Source organism: Hoplias malabaricus, chromosome 10, assembly GCF_029633855.1.
Source record: "Hoplias malabaricus isolate fHopMal1 chromosome 10, fHopMal1.hap1, whole genome shotgun sequence".
In the NCBI taxonomy this organism is placed as follows: Eukaryota; Metazoa; Chordata; class Actinopteri; order Characiformes; family Erythrinidae; genus Hoplias; species Hoplias malabaricus.
This window is the reverse complement of record NC_089809.1, coordinates 14,944,946-14,964,873: the sequence shown is the minus strand read 5'-3', so window position 1 is coordinate 14,964,873 and position 19,928 is coordinate 14,944,946. Positions and strand designations below refer to the sequence as shown.

Sequence of the window (19,928 nt, the reverse complement as noted above, 5' to 3'; positions counted from 1 at the left end):
TGCAAAAAAAAATAATACCAAGCAGTTTGATTTCAAGTGTAGCCCTGCCATATACTTAACTATTTCTGGGATACTTCAAGGTATAGTGTAAGAGACAGGAAACAAAATGTCAAAAGGTGAAAGGGAGTTCAATTTCTGCATACCACAGTACTGAAAGACCAATCCTCCTCCTAAAAATAAACCTTTATTATTACTATCCAGCAAATCCTATGGGAAATATTTTATCTCATTTACATCAGAAGCATTACTCTTGGTGAAACACTGTGTGCTTCTGGGGTGCAAACTCAGGGACCACAACCTCAACTAACAACCAGCAGGGTTTATTTAAAACTGTGACAAGCCTTTGTCCTCATTATCAACAGTTTGCTGGCACTGAATCCAGGCTCTCTGATGCAAGCAGTCACTTTTCATTTCCAATATTCCACCAGTGACCCTGCCCACAAGCAACCATTCAAAAACTAGCAAATCCCTCCATCAACACATTGATAGCTGCTGCCAGAAATTCAAGAATGGACCTATTGTCCAATCATGCTGAATAATTCATTACTACATGCTGCTCTGAATTAATGTTTTTTTTCTGTATCTCCATCAATAACAGTGACAGTCAACTGCCTAGATTCATTACATAAGAAAATATGCAATACATGTATTAAAAGGGAAAAAACACCACTCAATTTCCAGCAAAATGTAATTATTTACATACTGCTATGTAAATAAACTAATTCAGAATTAATTGTTGTGGAATGGTTCCTTATTGTGCAACAAGAATAGTCCCTACAAAAAACAAAACAAAAAAACCCTCCAGGGTCTTGGTGCTCAATGTCCATCTCAGGTCTCGTCTGTGAAGAAACTGGTTTGTTCTGTATTTACATTTATATTTTTACAATTAGCAGTGACATACAAAAGTGCTTCACTTTTTACTCTGAAAATATGATCTGCTAATTTGTATAGGCTAGAATCCAAAATATTTTTCACGTTTAGATGCTGCCAAATACATAGCCAATATGGATACCTAGGTTTACTGTGCCTAAATACCAAATCAAATAAAATTTAATTGTATAACACTTTTTACAACTGATGTTGTCACAAAGCAGCTTCACAGAATTCCAGTAAAGACAAAGTTTTGACATGAAATGTAAAAATGTAAAAATCCCCCAGGTGGGCAAGCCCAGGGTGACAGTGGCAAGGAAAAGCTCCCTCAGAGCTGAGGAAGAAACCTTGGGAGGGACCAAGGCTCACAAGGGGGGACCTATCCTCCTCAGGTCAATCTACTGGTAATAATAGTTAGGAGTCCATGAAAACATTTTGGAAGACTGCAAGTGACTATACTGTTTGAATACCCAGGGCAAATTTGTTTCACGACCTATGTCGTGAAAAAACATCTGAATAATTGTCTTTCATGCATTTTGAAAGACGGGTCTGTACTTGAAGCTTGGAGAGCTCTTGGTACAGCTAACATTTTGACCATTGCCTCCAAGTATAGTTAATTTTTGGCTTTGTAGGTAAGTGTTAGGGTTTTGAAAATGACGTGTACACCTACAGGAAGACTGTGAAGAGAATGTAGCCGAAAAGTTACATGGCTAACCTTAGGAACACTGAAGACAAGTAGTGCCTCTGGCTTCTGGATCAGTTGCAAAGGCCTGTGGTATACACAGGAAGACGAGCCAGAATGGTGCGGCAGTAGTCAAGTCTTGAAATGGTGAGAGACTAAACAAGCACCTGGCGGGTTTTGAAAAAATGTAGCTCTCCAAATTTTGTAAAGGAGAAATCTGCATGACTATTTCATGTTTGCAACATGCATTGAGAACGCTAACTGGTTATTCACTTTATCCTCTTCATCATTCACACTATACTCTTAAAAATAAATGTGCTAAAACAGGTTATTTGAGCAATGTCATTGAAGTACCACTTTTGGTTCCATTTAAAGAAAAGAAAGGATGAGTTACCAGTTGTAAGATAACCCATAAGAGTGTATTACTTCAAGAGTGAGTGTAGGGTGAGAAAAGAAAATGGAGAGGCTACATGGAGCAGAGCAATGCTAAGAGCAATCCTGCAGGTACATTGCAAACCACCGCCATGCAGAGTCTGTGATTCCAAGAAGACAGCAAGTACAATCTTGCGGTTGACCGAATCAAAGACTGAAAAGAGGTCAAGGAGGATCAGAACTTTTTTTTTTTTTTGAGGTTGCACATAAACATAAATTACATTAATAACACTCTACATAGCAATCACACAAAAAGTATACAGAGAAAATAATAATAATAATAATAATAATCACAATCATAATAAATAAAATATAGCCGCAAGCGGCAATGACAGGGTCCTAACACGAATGTGCCCAATGGCAAAAATGGCACTATGAGCCAAAATGAGGCCTTAGCAAGCATGGGCCTGTTTGGGCAAACAAGGAAAAATTGGGTGTAAGATATTGTTATAGATGTTGTTGTAATGTGTAGCAAAAGACATGGTATGACTGGTGAGCACTGTTTTCAATTATGATAAATATTTATATTCGACTTTTCACTTATACAGATAAATAGGATCTCATGAATGTAGATGAACAAAGCAATATATGGTCTTAGAGTGCTACCTGCTGGTGAAAGATTTTACTATTGTTCTAAATGCTGCTGAAAGTCATTCACATATAGACTTTTTAATCGCCTACTGCTCTGTGGATAATTTACTCACATGGACATATATGGTATCAGAGGAATCCTAATGACCTGGACTTTAATAATTATTAATAAAATGTGGAACTTTCATCACTATGTGGCTTATAGGCCCTGCCCAATAACAGAAATCCAGTATGAATACGAAAACTGCATATAACCAGTTATTGTCTAATTGTAGCGCCCCCTTTAGGTGGATTTGAGTCATATTATACACACTGCTTCAGTGTAAGGCCCTACATAAGTATATCAAGTTTGGTCGGGCTTAATTTGTTTAAGTTATAGCTGAAACAATTTATAAAGCCCAGCACGCTTCGATTAATTAATTTATTGTGGCAACGGTTTGACTAAATGTTGACCTTTATTGGATAATTATTTACCTACAGACTCTGCAGATTCAATTTCAAATGCAATTGTTTTGGAAAAGAGCCAAATTACACAGACTAGTTCGAAAAAGTTCATTTTTGAACAACTGGCTATTGAGAAAAAACGATGCATTTTTGACAACACTTGAAATTACAAAGATGTGAGGCCCTCTGCAGAGTATACAAAGAAGCAAACTACATGTCAATATGCTTAATTGTCGCTGAGATTTATTATATTTTCTTAATATAGCGCCCCCTAGTGGCTATCGTTACGACAATTTTTCTGCACTTAGGAAGTGCCCCGGGGGAAAGTACCAGTCAAGTCTCATGATGATTGGACCTTGTTAAAGTAGTCAAACAGCTGCTGAAATCTAAATGGCTGATGACGATCACAATTTTGCCCGAATCGCGTTGTCCTTAATTTTCCACTTATAGCCTTTCCATCAGAAGCAGCGTGCCAAAGGGCATGCAGATCCGCCTTGCGGATGCTGAGATATAAACTTGTAACATTTACAGTGCCCCCTATAGGTATATTGGCTCCTCCTTTGACATGGTACCTCAGAATTGTGTCAGAAACAAGTTTGAGCAAAGTATGAAATTGTTATGAATTTTTAAGTAAAACATACGATAAGCCGAAGAGGTCCATTTGCATACGGTGGCCATCTTGAATCAGAATTCTAACTTTTTTTTTTTTGATAATTATTAACCTCCAGGCTCTTGCGAACAATTTGGTACCATGCTCAAGAGAATTGGACAAAAATCCACAGACTAGTTCGCAAAAGTAGGCTTTACAAATTATGCAAATTAGCTCGAAATCTAAGTAGGCAGAACTAAATGGTCCAAATTACAAACTAGTTTGTCTGATTCCAAGGAATCAGGGGGAAAAAAATTTGTCTCTACGCCTCACGGTTTAGGAGATATTGACACTATTAGGTCAAGGAGTGTAATTTTGCTTGGCTGAGTCATCTCACACCTGCTCTACCTAGCTGCCAAATAAGGAGCCTCTAGGCCTTACAGTCTTGGCTGCACATTGCGTTTCAGCCAAGAAAAAGAATAAATATAGCCGCAAGCGAGGGGTCCAAGCTGGTATTCGCTGGTAGGAGAACAATGTGCTAGCATATGAGCTGTCCTGAGATAGTAGGGGCTTTTGGGGAAGTTTGTGTAGTGTTTGTAAGGTGTTCTATGCATATGAGCTGTCCTGAGATAGTAGGGGCTTTTGGGGAAGTTTGTGTAGTGTTTGTAAGGTGTTCTATGCATATGAGCTGTCCTGAGATAGTAGGGGCTTTTGGGGAAGTTTGTGTAGTGTTTGTAAGGTGTTCTATGCATATGAGCTGTCATGAGATAGTAGGGGCTTTTGGGGAAGTTTATGTAGTGTTTGTAAGGTGTTCTATGCATATGAGCTGTCCTGAGATAGTAGGGGCTTTTGGGGAAGTTTGTGTAGTGTTTGAAAGGTGTTCTATGCATATGAGCTGTCCTGAGATAGTAGGGGCTTTTGGGGAAGTTTGTGTAGTGTTTGTAAGGTATTCTATGCATATGAGCTGTCCTGAGATAATAGGGGCTTTTGGGGAAGTTTGTGTAGTGTTTGTAACGTGTTCTATGCATATGAGCTGCCCTGAGATAGTAGGGGCTTTTGGGGAAGTTTGTGTAGTGTTTGTAAGGTGTTCTATGCATAAGAGCTGTCCTGAGATAATAGGGGCTTTTGGGGAAGTTTGTGTAGTGTTTATAAGGTGTTCCATGCTGTTCTGGCATCTCTTTGGATGTGTAGCATGAGATGGAGGAGTAGCGGATGACAGAGAAAGCATAGAGCACAGAAGTCACTCTGGAGTTGCACTCTGGTTTCTCACCCTAATGTTCAGGACCCCCAAACAGCAGATATGATGTGGAGTAGCTTGTACTCGAGTCAGTCATCAGTTGACAGAAGACACTCTCTGCTGGCAGTGTTTGGTTGTGGACTATTCTCTGTCCAGCAGTGTTGCTGAGGGATTTAAAATGCCAACACCTGAGTCATACCTGCTGTATGGAGGTATGGGTGTCCAGACCATTGAAGAGCAGGGTGAAAGCGAGCAGTCTTTGCAGAGCAGGAGCGTAGCATATGACAGTTCCTGATACAGGAGCCACACTTGAATATAGATTTTGTAGTGCTTTAAAATGTGATCCTTGGTGCTCTGGATTGTAAGAAGAAGGGGTAGTAGATGAGTGAGTGAATTTCTGGTCTGCAGGCAGGTGAACATGGGGCTTGGGTTACAGAGACAGCACAGAGCACAGAACTGACTCTGGAATTTCACCTTGGATTCTGACCCAATGTTCAGGACATCCACAAAATATATTTAATGTGGGTGGTGGATAATTCTCAGCACTGCAGTGACACTGACATTGTGGTGATAGGTCAGTGTGTGTAGTGCTCTTATGAGTGGATAAGACACAGCAGTGCTGCTAGAGATTTTAACACCTGTGTCAACTCACTGTCCACACTGAGATACATATATTTTATTGGTCAAACATAAATTCAGACACAGTTGCTCATACATTCTCAGCATTGTATTTTGACATTGTGATGCTATGTCCGTGTTTATTGTGCTCTCATGAGTGGATCAGACAGAACAGTGCTGCTGGATAATTTTAAAACCTGTTTCCACTCACTGCCTACACAGTTACACACACATACTCTGTTGGTCCACATTATAGATAAAAAAGGCAGAGACAGTAGGTCATACATTTGCAGCATATCTGCTTTGTAGGTGTCCTGACCATTGAAGAACATGTGAAAGGGAGCAATGAAAGTATGCAGAGCAAGAGGTGCACCCCTGCTTTACTTTCTGTAAAGTGCTCCTTCGGCCAGTGGAGCTGAAAACTTGGACACTAAAACAAAAATAAGGAACCAGTCATGATGTTATTGTTGATTTGTTTAGATATGCTTTCAATTGTCTCTGTCCTCTGGCCCTCTCTGACTGGCAGGGGGGAGGGGAGGGGGTGAGGTGACAGTTTGTGTGTGAGAAGGAGAGGGAGGGGCTGAGGGTATAGTGAGTCTGCAGGTGTGGGTATAAATGAGATATAACGGACATATATTTGATCAAGAACTAGTCCTTGGATCAAAACCCAATATAGACATATGTGGTATCATGAGAATCGTAAGAACCTGAACTTTAGTAATTATCAAAAAAATGTGGAACTTTCATTACTGTGTGATTGCAGCCTCTGCTTAAATAGAGATGTGCAGCTTGCCGTTGAAACATCACATAAAAACAGCTGTAACTCAAAAATGCTTTAGGCATATGTTATGAAAATGCACAAGGTCCTTTTCCATGATGTTCAGAATATATCTATCTCATTGTGCTGGTACTGCATCTCTAGGTGGCGGTGTAATCAATTAATAACCTGTGCAACCAGTTGCTGTCTAATTGTAGCGCCCCCTTTCTGTGCAATGTGGTCACATTTGGCACACTACTTCAGAGTAATGACGTACATATGTGTACCAAGTTGTGTTTGATTTGGGTGAAGTTTGTTGTAGTTATAGCTCAAAGAGTGCATCGAGCCCTGCCCATGCATATTTGTTAAATAACTGCCACAACAGCGTGTCAAAAGTTCTACATTTTTTTGATAATTACTTACCTACAGTCTATACAGACTTCAAAAATACCAGTTGTTTATTGATAAGACAAATTTCCAGGGAGGAGTGCGAAAAGCTCCATTTTCACATACCTGACTATTGTGGATAAAGTATACATTTCTTGACAATAGTTGTAATTGCAAAGTTGTAAGGCAATTTGCAGAGTATGAAATAAAGCAAACTGCTTGTCAATATGTTTATATTTCGCTGAGATATTCCATATTTGCATGTTGAAAATTTGAATTGCGCCCCCTAGTGGCTATCATTATGAAACTTTTTATGTGCTCAGGAAGTGGGGCCATGGACATACCATGCAAGTGTCATGATGATAGAACCTTGTTAAGGTCATGAAACAGCTGCTGAAATTTGATTGGCCGATGGCAGACATGTTTTTTCGAATATGACATCATCGTCATATAATCTGAGTCAGCTCATCACACACTACATGCATACCAAGCGGCATGTCAATGGGACAATCCTGTGAAGCGTAACAAATTTTTTGTTGTTATAGCGCCCCCTAGGCTTGCAGTTGCACAACCAAGTACTCATGTCTTCCAGCCCTTATAGGGATCAAGCATGTGAAGTATTGTAACATTCGGAGAAAGCGTTTGCGAGTTATAGCTGTATTTGTCTGATTTTTGGAACGCGAGCTCTACCCCTGTATTTGGGCGGAGTCTGGAAGCAAAGCAGTGATGAAATTCCAACTTTTTTTGGATAATTATTAAAGTTCAGGTTCTTAGGATTCTGCTGATACCACAGATGTCCATATTGGGTACATTTCCAGAGACTAGTTCGCGCTCAAAAATTTGTGCGATTTTACATATTATGCAAATTAGCTCAAAATCTAAGTAGGCGGAGCTTATGGGTTCTTGAGGCTTTTTTGTAGGGTCTGACCTGAGGAATCAGGGAAAAAAAGAATTTCGTCTCTACGCCACACGGGGTAGGAGATATAGGGAGCGACGCGTTCCGCGTTTTCACCCTAATGTTCAGGACCCCCAAACAGCAGATATGATGTGGAGTTGCTTGACGGGAGTCCGTCATCAGTAGACACAAGACACTGTCTGCTGGATGTGTTTGGTTGTGGACTATTCTCAGTCCAGCAGTGATGCTGAGGGATTTACCATCCCAACACCTGAGTCATACCTGCTGTATGGGTGTCCTGACCATTGAAGAGCAGTGTGAAAGTGAGAAATCTTTTGCAGAGCAAGAGGTTAGCATATGACATGTCATGATACAGGAGCCACACTTTAGTATAGACTTTGTAGAGCTTTTACATATGATCCTTGGTGTTCTGGTGTCTCAGCAGAGCAGGATTTTAAGAGGGAGTGGTAGTGAATGAGTTGGTGAATTTCTGGTCTGCAGACAGGTGAACGTGGGGCTTGGGTTACAGAGACAGCACAGAGCACAGAAGTCAATCTGAAATTTCACCAAGAATTGAGACCCAATGTTCAGGACCCCCACAAAGCAGATATGATTTAAGTGGTGGATGATTCTCAGCACTGCAGTGACACTGACATTGTGGTGATAGGTCAGTGTGTGTAGCGCTCTTATGAGTGGATTAGACACAGCAGTGCTGCTGGAGATTTTAACACCTGTGTCAACTTACTGTCCACACTGAGATACACATATTTTACTGGTCCAACTTATAGATATACATTCAGAGACAGTTTCTCATACATTCTCAGCACCGTAGTGACACTGACATTGTGGTGTAATGGCCGTGTGTATTGTACTTTGAGTGGATCAGACAGAGCAGTGCTGCTGGAGACTTTAAAACCTGTGTCCACTCACTGTCCACACTGTTACACACACCTACTCTGTTGGTCCACATTATAGAAATGAAGGCAGAGGCAATAGCTCATACATTTTCAGCATAGCTGCTGTGTGGGTGTCCTGACCATTGAACAACATGTGAAAAGGGGCAATGAAAGTATGCAGAGCAAGAGGTGGACCCCTCTCTGTCATTTTAGATCTACAAAGTTCTCCTGTGGACAGTGGGGCTGAAAACACTGAATGTAAAATTATTAGTATTAATATTAATAATTAATAATATTGTTATTGTTGATTTGTTTAGATCTGCAGTCAATTGTGTGTCCCCTCTGGCCCTCTCTGACTAGCAGGGGGAGGGGAGGGGGAGAGGTGACAGTCTGTGTGAGGAGGAGAGGGAGGGGCTTGGGGGGATTCTGCATAACAAGGACATGTCTGCAGGCATAGATAAGATGTTACGGACATATATTTGAGCAAGAACTAGTCCTTGGATCAAAACCCAATATAGACATATGTGGCATCATGAGAATCGTAAGCTGAACTTTACTAATTTTCAAAAAAATGTGGAACTTTCATTACTGTGTGATTGCAGCCTCTGCTTAAATAGAGAAGTGCAGCTTGCCTTCGAAACATCGCATAACAAAGCTGTAACTCAAAAATCCTTTAGCCATAAGTTAAGAAAATGCTCAAGCTCCTTTCCCATGGTCTTCAGAATATATCTATCTCATCTTGCTGGTACTGCATCTCTTGGTGGCGGTGTAATCAATTAATAACCTATGCAACTAGTTGTTGTCTAATTGTAGCACCCCTTTTTTGTGCAATGTAGTCATATTTAGCACAATACTTCAGAGTATTGACATACATATGTGTACCATGATTTGTTTGATTTGGGCAAAGTTTGTTTAAGTTATAGCTCAAAGAGAGTATCAAGCCATGCATATTTGTTGAATAACTACCGCAACAGCGTGTCAAAAGTCCCAACTTATTCCCAACAGAATTAAGCAAGTATTTGCAAAAATACCAGTTGTTTATTGATAAGACAAATTTCTAGGGAGGAGTTCGAAAAGCTCCATTTTCACATACCTCATCCACATATTGTGGATAAACTATGCATTTTTTGACAATAGTTGTAATTGCAAAGCTGTAAGGCAATATGCAGAGAATGCAATAAAGCAAACTGCTTGTCAATATGTTTATATTTTGCTGAGATATTCCATATTTTCCTGTTGAAAATTTGAATTGAGCCGCCTAGTGGCTATCGTAATGAAACTTATGTGCTTAGGAAGTGCTGCCATGAACATACCATGCAAGTCTCATGATGATAGGACCTTTTTAAGGTCATTAAACAGCTGGTGAAATTTGATTGGCCAATTGCGGTCATGTTTTTTGCATATGACATCATCATCATAGAATCACATTCAGGACAGCACCCACTACATGCATACCAATCGGCATGGCAATTGGACAATGCTGTGAAGTGTAATAAATTATTTGTTGTTATAGCACCCCCTAGGCTTGCAGTTGCACAACCAAGTACTCATGTCTTCCAGCCCTTATAGGGATCAAGCATGTGAAGTATCGTAACTTTCAGAGAAAGCCTTTGTGAGTAATAGCTGTATTTGTGTGATTTTTGGAACGCGAGCTCCACCCCGGTATTTTGGTGGAGTCTGGAAGCCGAGCAGTGATGAAATTCCAACTTTTTTTGAATAATTATTAAAGTTCAGGTTCTTAGGATTCTGCTGATACCATATATGTCCATACTGGGAGAATTTCCAGAGTGTAGTTCTCGCTCAAATATGTGTGCGATTTTTCATATTATGCAAGTTTGCTCAAAATGTAAGTGGGCGGAGCTTATGGGTTCTTGAGGCTTTTTTGTAGGGTCTGACCTGAGGAATCAGGGAAAAAAAAGAATTTCGTCTCTACGCTACACGGGGTAGGAGATATAGGGAGCGACGCGTTCCGCGTTGCTATAGCGCCACCATCAGGCTGATACTTCGCGCCTGAGTAGCGGGAGGGTTTACTACCAGTTGACCAAACGACAAGCCTGTAGGACCTAGGGTTTGGGCTGCCCATCGCGTTTCATCAGAGAACAAGAAGAAGAAAAAAAAAAAAAAGCGGAAAAAACAGAACAAAAAAAAAACAAAAAAAAAACAATAGGGCTCCAGCACTTGGAACCCTAATTACAATAGGGTCCTACACTACGTGTTAGGACCCTAATAAATAAAAATTAAAGGAACAAAAACAGTCTCTAAAGTACTTTATCCAAGATCTAGGTAGGTCGGTCCATATAGCGGACCATATTTGCCAAAATCTCTCTGACCTCTGGTGGAGGTCATAAGTTAGCTTCTCAACAATTTCCCCTTATCTAGAAGAGACTTGATAAAATGTCTGTTTTGAAGATATCTGATAAAAAGATAATTTTGACAAACTATACTTCTCCAAAATATCCAAAGAGGACAACAAAACTCTGTTTGAAAACAGACATGAGATCTGTGTAATACCTTGTCTAAACCAGTTGAGGAATCCTATATTATGCAATTGAGAGGGAAAGTCAGGGTTACGTGCAAGTGGGGAAGACAGAGAGGGACATTTAGGTATTTTTAAATACTTTTTAACATCTTTCCAAGTCAGCAGGGTGTTAGATACAACAAAAGAACCAGAAATATCAATTAAATTCAATTTTCCACATTATGAATAAATGGTAAGAGTTGAAGTGAAAAAGGGAAGCATGTCATGGACTCATAATATTAACCCATAATGAGTCAGTTCTATTGGCACACCAGCTGAGGATGTGTTTAATCTGAGCTGACCAGTAATATAATTGCATGTATGGTACACCAGTGCCCCCTTTCTCTTTAGGGTTCATTAAATTAGCTAATTTAAAAAATTACTATTTAAGTCTTTAAAAAATAAACTGGATATATAACAAGGGAGAGACTGAAATAAATATAGAAGACAAGGGAGAACATTCATTCTCGACATTTATCCTGCCAAAGAAAGATATTGGGAGAGAACACCAAACATCCAAATCAATCTTAATTTTATTCACAAGGGGCAAATCATTTTTGGAAAAGAGATTCTTAAGATTTGGTGTTAGAAAAATGCCCAAATAATTAAAACCATCAATAGCCAAGTGAAATAGGAAACCATCCCCTAGAAAATAATCCGAAGATGCAGATGAACAAACAGGGACATTAAACAGTAATGCCATGGATTTTGAAAGGTTAATTTTGTATACGGAATATCTACTATATTGAGCAATATCATCCAATATTACAGGAAGTGATTGGACCAGATTAGAAATAAATAATAAAACATCGTCTGCGTAAAGAGAAATTCTATGTTCCTCATCTCGCATTTTAATACCTGAAATATTGACATCCGTTCTAATCAACTTGGCCAGTGGTTCGATCACCAAAGCAAATATTAAAGGTGAGAGAGGACATCCTTGTCTTGTGCCTCTTTTAATATGTATAGGCTGTGAGATCTGTCCATTGGTTAGAACTGTGGCTTGAGGGTCAGAATATAAAAGTTTAACCAAATTAATAAAATTTGGTCCTAAATTAAATTTCTCAAGTGTGGCGAAAAGGAAAAGCCCACTCCACACGGTCAAAGGCTTTTTGATACAATAAGTCAAGTCAAGTGATACAATAAGGGCGGGGTGTTTATATGTATTGACAAAGTCCACAATATTTAGTAGCCAGCATATATTGTCAGAGGCATACCTCATTGTCACAAAGCCAGTTTGGTCAGGTTTAATTACCTTTGGCAGTTCCACCTCCAATCTACGGGCGAGTACCTTAGCTAAGATTTTGCAATCAGTGTTTAACAAACTTATTGGTCTGTAAGATGCACTGAGGGTCTTTACCCTTTTTCAGAATTAAGCAAATTGTTGCCATTTTCCAAGTTTCAGGCACCGAACCATGTTCAAGCAAATCAAGAAAAACAGGTAGTAAAATTGGATGAAGTTCAGGCCAAAAAGTTTTAAAAAACTCTGGTGGAAAGCCATCAGGACCAGGGGATTTATTAGAAGGCATGGTTTGCAATGCTTGGTAGACCTCATCAGGAGAGAACATAGCATTTAAATCAGCCCTATCACCCTCTGATATGGCAGGAATAGGTAGTTTATTAAGAAAAGACAAAATATCTGTCTCTGATGCAGTATTCTCTGATTTATAAAGGGACTGATAATAGTATTGAAAAGAACTGTTTACAACTAAAGGATCATATGAAACAGAACCATCTGAATTTTTTAAAGATTTAATAGCTCTTTCATTCTTGTCACGGATCACGAGGCGGACTGACGGAGGCGGATGCACTTGCTAAAACACGGAGGGTTTATTATAACAAAACAAAGACAAGCTATAAAGAAAAACAACAAGACAAGGATATTAAACTAATAGGGATAGGGAAAACACCGAATGACAAAACTAGGGAACAAACATGACCTGATTAAACAACGGGAGATAAACAACACGACATGACTTAGGACAACGGAGAAAGGAGAAACTGTGAAGACAGACTAGCATAATACGATTAACAAGACATTGGACAAAGGGGAAATAAGAAATGTTCGACAAAACAGGAGAGACACAAGGGAACTTAAATACAAGACACAAACGAGACACACCTGGACAGATAACGAGGAGGACGGGTTAACAAATGACAGACGAGGAGGCGGAACAAAGGCGGAAACAGGGGAGGAGACAAGGACAATAACAAACAAAGCCATGTGCACATAAAGCACATGGCGGGGACAACAGACTTGACAGGACGAGGGCGTGACAGATGCCCCCCCCCTGAACAAGCAACTCCCGGGGCGCGTACACCTAAACCCCCCAGGAGCTGGCACAGGAGAGGGCAAGGAAAACAAGATAGACTAGGACAAGACAAGGAACCATGGGAGACAGGACTCAGGACAAGACGGGAACAGACAAAGGAAATGGAGCTGGAAACTTGACAGGACTGGATCTATGAATCGGGACTGGGGACATGACATGAGACTGACAAAGGGGGGCAACAAGAGACTGGAAAGGAGACGGGACAGGTGACGAAATGGAGAACTGGGAATGGACATGAGACAAGACAGAGGGTTGAAACGGTGGCTGGACAGGAGACAAGACTGAACACTGAACACGGTGATTGAACACTGGACGGATACAGGGACTTGACATGTTTGGGAACAGAGGACTGGACATGATACGAGACAGAGCGTTAAAATGGGGCCTGGACAGGAGACGGGACAGAGGGTTGAAACAGGGACTGGACAGGACTGACAGGGGACTGGACAGGACTCACAGGGGACATTCAGACATTCAGGGGGACAGACACGAATACAGTGACAGGGACTGGGACAGAGACAAAGACAGACATGGGCACAGGGACAAGGACAGAGACAGGAATCAGGACAGGGACAGACAAGGGAACCAAAATAACAGGTGGGTGCCCAGGACTGGCAAATGTTTGTGGGGCAGTCTGAGGAACCAGCCTGGGCACAGTTCTAGGGATCAGCCCCGAAGTCCTTGGGGCCGTCCCACGGACACAACCAGGAGCGGCCGGAGCCACAGTCACAGGGGCAGAAATGGCCGTAGCCACGGGGGCAGAAACGGCCGTAGCCACAGTCACAGGAACAGGTGCGGCTGAAGGAGCCGCCATTACGAAGACAGGAGGCCCTGCGACGGCGTCCACGGAGGCAGGGGAACCTGCGACGGCGTCCTAAAATAGGAAATAATATCGCCTCTGATTATAGCTTTAGCTGCGTCCCATAAGGTAGCTGATGACATGGGAGAGTGTTTATTATCCTCCCAAAAATACCGAATGCGTTGACGCATATAATCACAAAATGCCGTGTTAGTAAGTAAAGAAGAGTTAAACCTCCAAGTCTTGCTATTAGATATTTGAATGCCAAATTCCATTTTCATATAGACTGGAGCATGATCAGATAGAACAATAGGGCCTATTTTGCAGTCTGTTACAAGATGAATTGAACTATTGGGTATGAATATATAATCAATTCGAGAATATGAGCTATGTGGGTTAGAATAAAAAGTATAATACCTGACTCAGGGGTTTAATTCCCTCCAAATATCGGCCAGTCCAGAATCCATGCATATCTGATTAAGCACCAGTGACGATTTGGAATTAGTTAAAAAAGTAGACGATTTATCTAAATTATGATCCAAGACGCAATTAAAATCTCCAGTCATAATACCTAAATTTTCGCAGTTATTTTTAAACAATAAAATAACATCAGACATAAATTTACAAATGTCTTTCCTGAATCATAGCAGTTGATGCTCCCTCCTTTTTAAGAAAAGTTAAAATTTGGGTCTGGAGCAATTGTCTGAAATAGCATGTATGGAATAGGGTCTGGTGGACAGGTGGTTGGACTGTTAGCTGTGAGAAGCTGTAGGATATAATTTGTGGAAAATTGAAAAAAAACAAAACAAATAAAAGATGAAATAGGATGAGGATGGTATATGAGGAGCCTTGCGCCCAATGATTCCAGGTAGGCTCTGGACCCACCGCGACCCTGAACTGGATAAGCATTTACAGATAATGAATGAATGAATGGTATATGAGGAGTAGAGGCAGGGAGAAAGGATTGGTAGGCTTTGTGAATATTCTCTTCAGAAAAAGGTAAGAAAATCTTCCAGGGAGAGGATCATGAGGGCTCAGGACAAATTGTTAATAAGTTTGTGGAAAGGCGTTGCAAGGTATCAGCAGTTTGAGGATGCAGATAATGAACATTGAGCAGATCTTGAGCAACGACAAGGAAATTAAAGGTTTAAAGATTTATAATAAACTTCTTGCAAAATTTAAATGTTAATTTACTGGATTGAAAAGCACTTGGGAGAAAGATATGGGTTTTACTACAAAGATGATGATTGGTTAAATATGTAATGGCATTTATCTCAGGTGTACCTCTATAGGGGTACATGATCTTAATTGAAAAATTTTAACAGAATATTTAACACCCCTGTATGTCTGCAAAAAATATACCATGAGCTAACAGCACTTTGCCCCAAATACATATCTGAAAAGGGAATGCACATGCACTTTCTGGTTGTTTAAAAAAAATTATAAATGACCACAGGACTATGTAATCATCTACAGCATTGATAATATTTTGAACAAGACTGAAAGGAATTTTCATGAAATTTTGTAATTTTGCTCAAGAGCTTCCCCTAGAGTTGTAGAGTGTAATTCGTTTTTACAGCACAGCCCTGAAATCATGGGGGAGGGAGAGGGGAAGTCCTACCCTCCTCCTAAAGTCACATAGTGCAGTTTCTGCAGTGTCAAGCCTGCAGTAGCAACAACAGAGGTTCCATTCTTCCTATTACAGGACAGTGAAAAACCGCAATTATTCTGAAACTGTAATTTTAAGGTAGAACTACTTACCTAGTACTTCTTTAAAGAAACTCTTTCTGCTATTGGTATATCTTGCAGAAACAATGTATCCTTTTGCTCTGGTCTACCTCCATGGTACATTCTCTCAAGTATCAACAATGTTGCTTTTGGAGAAACTGACTTAGGCTATGGTCACACACCAGATGTGACCAGATGGTAAACAAATCCTATTGTTTTGTTATGCTGCTCACACCGTCTATATAATGTGACCTTTATCCAGCATCCTTCTGAACTTGCTCGTAAATCACTTTCATTTTAAAATGAAGATATTTAAACAGACTGATGTTTTATTGCAACTCTGCATTACAAAAAGACCATTTTCTTTATTCCAAATAAGCTCTATGTTATAAACAGAGTATTAAATAGACTTTAAAGAATGTTAAAACATTTCCTTCTAAGCACAAATTTGCTGGGTCTCTTGCAAACACAAGGTCTCCAAAGAGAATGAGACTTTCACCAACATGAATTTAACATTTTCATGATACTTATTTAATAGTATGTTCACAGATTAAAAGGAAATGCTTTGGACCTCAGTCCATGGATTATTTTCAATGGCTGAAGTGAGTCACATGAATTCTGACCTGGCTGCATTGCCATAGATTGGATATGGATTTCAATAACATATACAAAAGTGGCTCAAATCCAATTTTGAACACTACTTTCACACAGCAGGTAAAGGTGGGTCAAAGCCGATTTGTTTCTTCATATGTGACATATGTTTTTTGTGGGGCTGTGTGAACAGCACAAATTGCAATGAATCTTAAATTCATATTTAGGCCACATTCATATGTAGTATTGAGAGCTGATCCATATCCGATCTGTGGCAATGCAACAATCTGAACGGCCAGATCGTAATTCGTGTGACATTTATGTCACTCCAGCTGCTGAGAATGATATCCAGACTATGGTCCAAAGAATTTTCATTTTAATTTGAGGCATTTAGGACATGGAAAAGGGCCTGGACAAAGCATTTTCATTTTGTAAACAATACTGGGAAATGAAAATCCTAAAACTTCTTAATCCAGGTTCTTATCTCTGATTTAGAGAGATAAGAAATAGTGAACAGTATAACTCATTATAATCACAGATACCCTGATCTGATCAAATAAGTATGGACTGAATGTTGATGCTTCCAACTTCTCTTTGATGAAGCATTATTTCACAGCAGTTACTTCCACTGAAAACCTAGAAAGGAAATGGCTTGTTGCGATTTCCTCTACTTTGATAAGGCCAGAGAGAAGAGGGAAAAGGATGACTGAAGAGGAGATGAAAGGAAAGTACTTGTAGCTGTTTCCAGTGGAATGGAGAAGGACCCACAGTGTTAAAGACTGATTACAACAGATGAAGCGAGAGATGACACAGAGGGAAGACTTTGGTGAATAGTGAAAGAACTTGTGGTGTTGGTGTGTGCAAGAAAAATAAGGAGGGAGAGTGTGAAGTGTAAGTAGTGATGATCAGAATTCAACAGGAGTCACTGTCAGACCCAAAGTTGGGACAGGTCTGCTGAGGATCTGGTTCAGAGTGTTTCCTGCTCTGTGCATTGGAGTAGACTTACTGAAAAATCACAGTAGTGGAAGACAGTATTATGACTGAGGTCTCAACAAGGAGACCCCTGAGGAAAATGTCCTGTTTGTCAATGAATTTGGCCAATGGATCAGTAGGGTGATAGAAAACAATGATATAGGGTTTATTGGGAAAAGACACTGTAACCGTTTTTTCCTGAACAGGTAAGCACATAATTCCTGAAATGAAGAAAAGTCTGCCTCCTTAACGACATTAAGGTGGAAGGGGAAAATATATATGGAAGATGAGCATACCTAGTGAAACATTTAATGTGCAAATAGAAATATGAAGCTGGTAAATACAGGAAAAAAAGCAGCAGATGTTCAAATATTGTCTTCCGCATGGGTAGGTAGATATTTAAGTGAAATGCATTATACTTTTCTGTGTAAATAGGTTGATTATGGCACATTTTTTAAGCTATGACGTTCCAGAATTTTTGAAGTTGCCTTGCTTTTGTATATGTAGGTTTCATCAACCTGGCAACCTGTGTGACTTTCACATCTGGATAGGAGGTGAAGTGGAGCAGAAAACTTCTACTAATGTTTTGAATTTGGATGGCAGTACCTATTTTAAATCCTGTCAGTATTACAGATTGCTCCTTTAAAATTGGTGACTATATCAATCCTGGCACTCTAATCCTAAAAATTAACTACCAAAAAAATAGTATGGAAGAACTTTTTGTCTGCAGAAGGCATTTGTGCAACATTCCCCATGCTGAGCTTGAAAATTATGAAGAGCCACAGCTCTTGAGAATGTTTCAGGGCTGTGCAATGTCTAGAGGGTGGAATTGCAGCGTTAGGTTTTTGCTTGAGCAGATGAGGTGAGATGGTGTAATTACACATGACAGCATTACAAAGAGCAGAGCAAGCCTCGTTTCATCCATTCTTTCTAATGGTGACAGGTGAAATTAGTCTATCCCACCTCATCTGCTCATATCTGGAGAAGTTTCCACTGAAACAGCATGTTGGAATGAAGAATGTAGAGATGCCGCTGGCACAATTCCATGAGAAAACAGTCCCATTATAATGAACAACTACTTGACCATCGACCAAGGACACATCTGTAGGGCAAATACAACCATAAATCTAGATCTCTGTCTTGGCCTCAATTATGGCCAGGGTCCTGGCCATATTTCTGAATTTACAAAAACAGTTCATAGAAAATATACACCTAATTTAAAAAAAAAAAACTTCTGAAGATTCGTCAAAAGATTCTGAAATTGCAAGGTATATTTCATAATAAACCATATTTCTCCTCCAGTTTTATTGCTTTTGAAAAAATATTGCAGCATGTCACAAGTCTTCTTTTCTTTTGGTGCATTATTATGGCTTCAAAATAAGTATATAATCAATAAATGACATTTTGAAATAGAGAAAACTGTGATTAATATTGAGACTTTGAGAGACTATTATAAAGACTAATATTGAGATATTGAGGCAAATTATGAAGCATGAAGCAAGTCTCCCAAAGAGGTAAAGTTTACTTGCCATCAAAGCTGCCATGCTGTGTGCAGTGCCGAAGGAGTTTGCTGTAAGTTTCTTTGGAGGGCCGGAATACAAACACTCCAGAGTTGAAACAGTCAGGCCAGCCTGGGTCTGGAGCGGCTGATAACTCCTCTCTCCCAAACAGCTCGTCAATATTCGATACCACCTAACACAGAACACCAGCTTTTTGAATAAAAATATAATTAATGAGAGAATAAACAGTCCCTATATCAGCAGTCCAGTGCCTGGACAGTCATGAAAAATTAATGTTTAGGTTAACAGTAATATTAAAAATTCTCATTCCATCTCTCAACACTGGTGTCTCTGTTACTAAATATCCATGAATATGAATAACCCATGAGTCCTATAAAAATTCATATTAGAGGTGGCCTAGTGTCATCCTTTCAAATATAACAGATTTTGAAGAGCTCTTTTTAAACTGTGATACTTATTTGTTCTCCACAAACACTCCTCAATCCCACAAGAAAAACAGCTGACATCTCATTACAGTGTAAGATATTTCAGCATGACCCAGATTTGTTTTAATACTATTTTCAAAACAGTATCATTATTACTCACTACTGGATTTGAGCCCTCTCATGATTAGATTAAAAAATTAGACTGGTTCAAACATTGTTTAGCATTTATTTAAAAGATACTAAAATAAATAGGTAAATACATAAATAATCTTGACTTAGTTTCTATGCATGATACACCCACATTAACCATGCTGAACATCACACACTGCTACAAGAATCTCATGCGTGTCCTGACAAAGCTCTGTTGTCTCTCTGCTCCACTGTTATGCAGGACTTGGCTTAGAGGGTTTAACCTCATTCAGAGCCAGAAAATCTCTGGCTCCAAGTATATTTACTGTCATGACTCAACTTTTACATTACATATTGAAAAGAGTGGGGGGGGGCTGACCCTGACTTTAGCCACCACTTGAAAGCCTCTGGTATTGACCCCCAGATGATAACCAATTCCCACAGACTCCCTACTGGTCATTGCAAAGCCAAATTATATATATTCTTTTGGCACTGCAAGTAATTATAATACCAAA

General features: G+C 39.7%; 1 protein-coding gene across 2 annotated transcripts in view; it reads right to left on the bottom strand.

The window, feature by feature from the left end:
* gyg1b (glycogenin 1b) overlaps window positions 1-19,928 on the bottom strand; it is a 94,139-nt gene that overhangs the window by 38,715 nt on the left and 35,496 nt on the right. For both annotated transcript variants that reach the window (XM_066683071.1, XM_066683072.1), the window contains exon 4: window positions 18,869-19,031. In XM_066683071.1, the coding sequence (XP_066539168.1) occupies window positions 18,869-19,031 (163 nt within the window). The remainder of the gene's footprint in view (window positions 1-18,868; window positions 19,032-19,928) is intronic.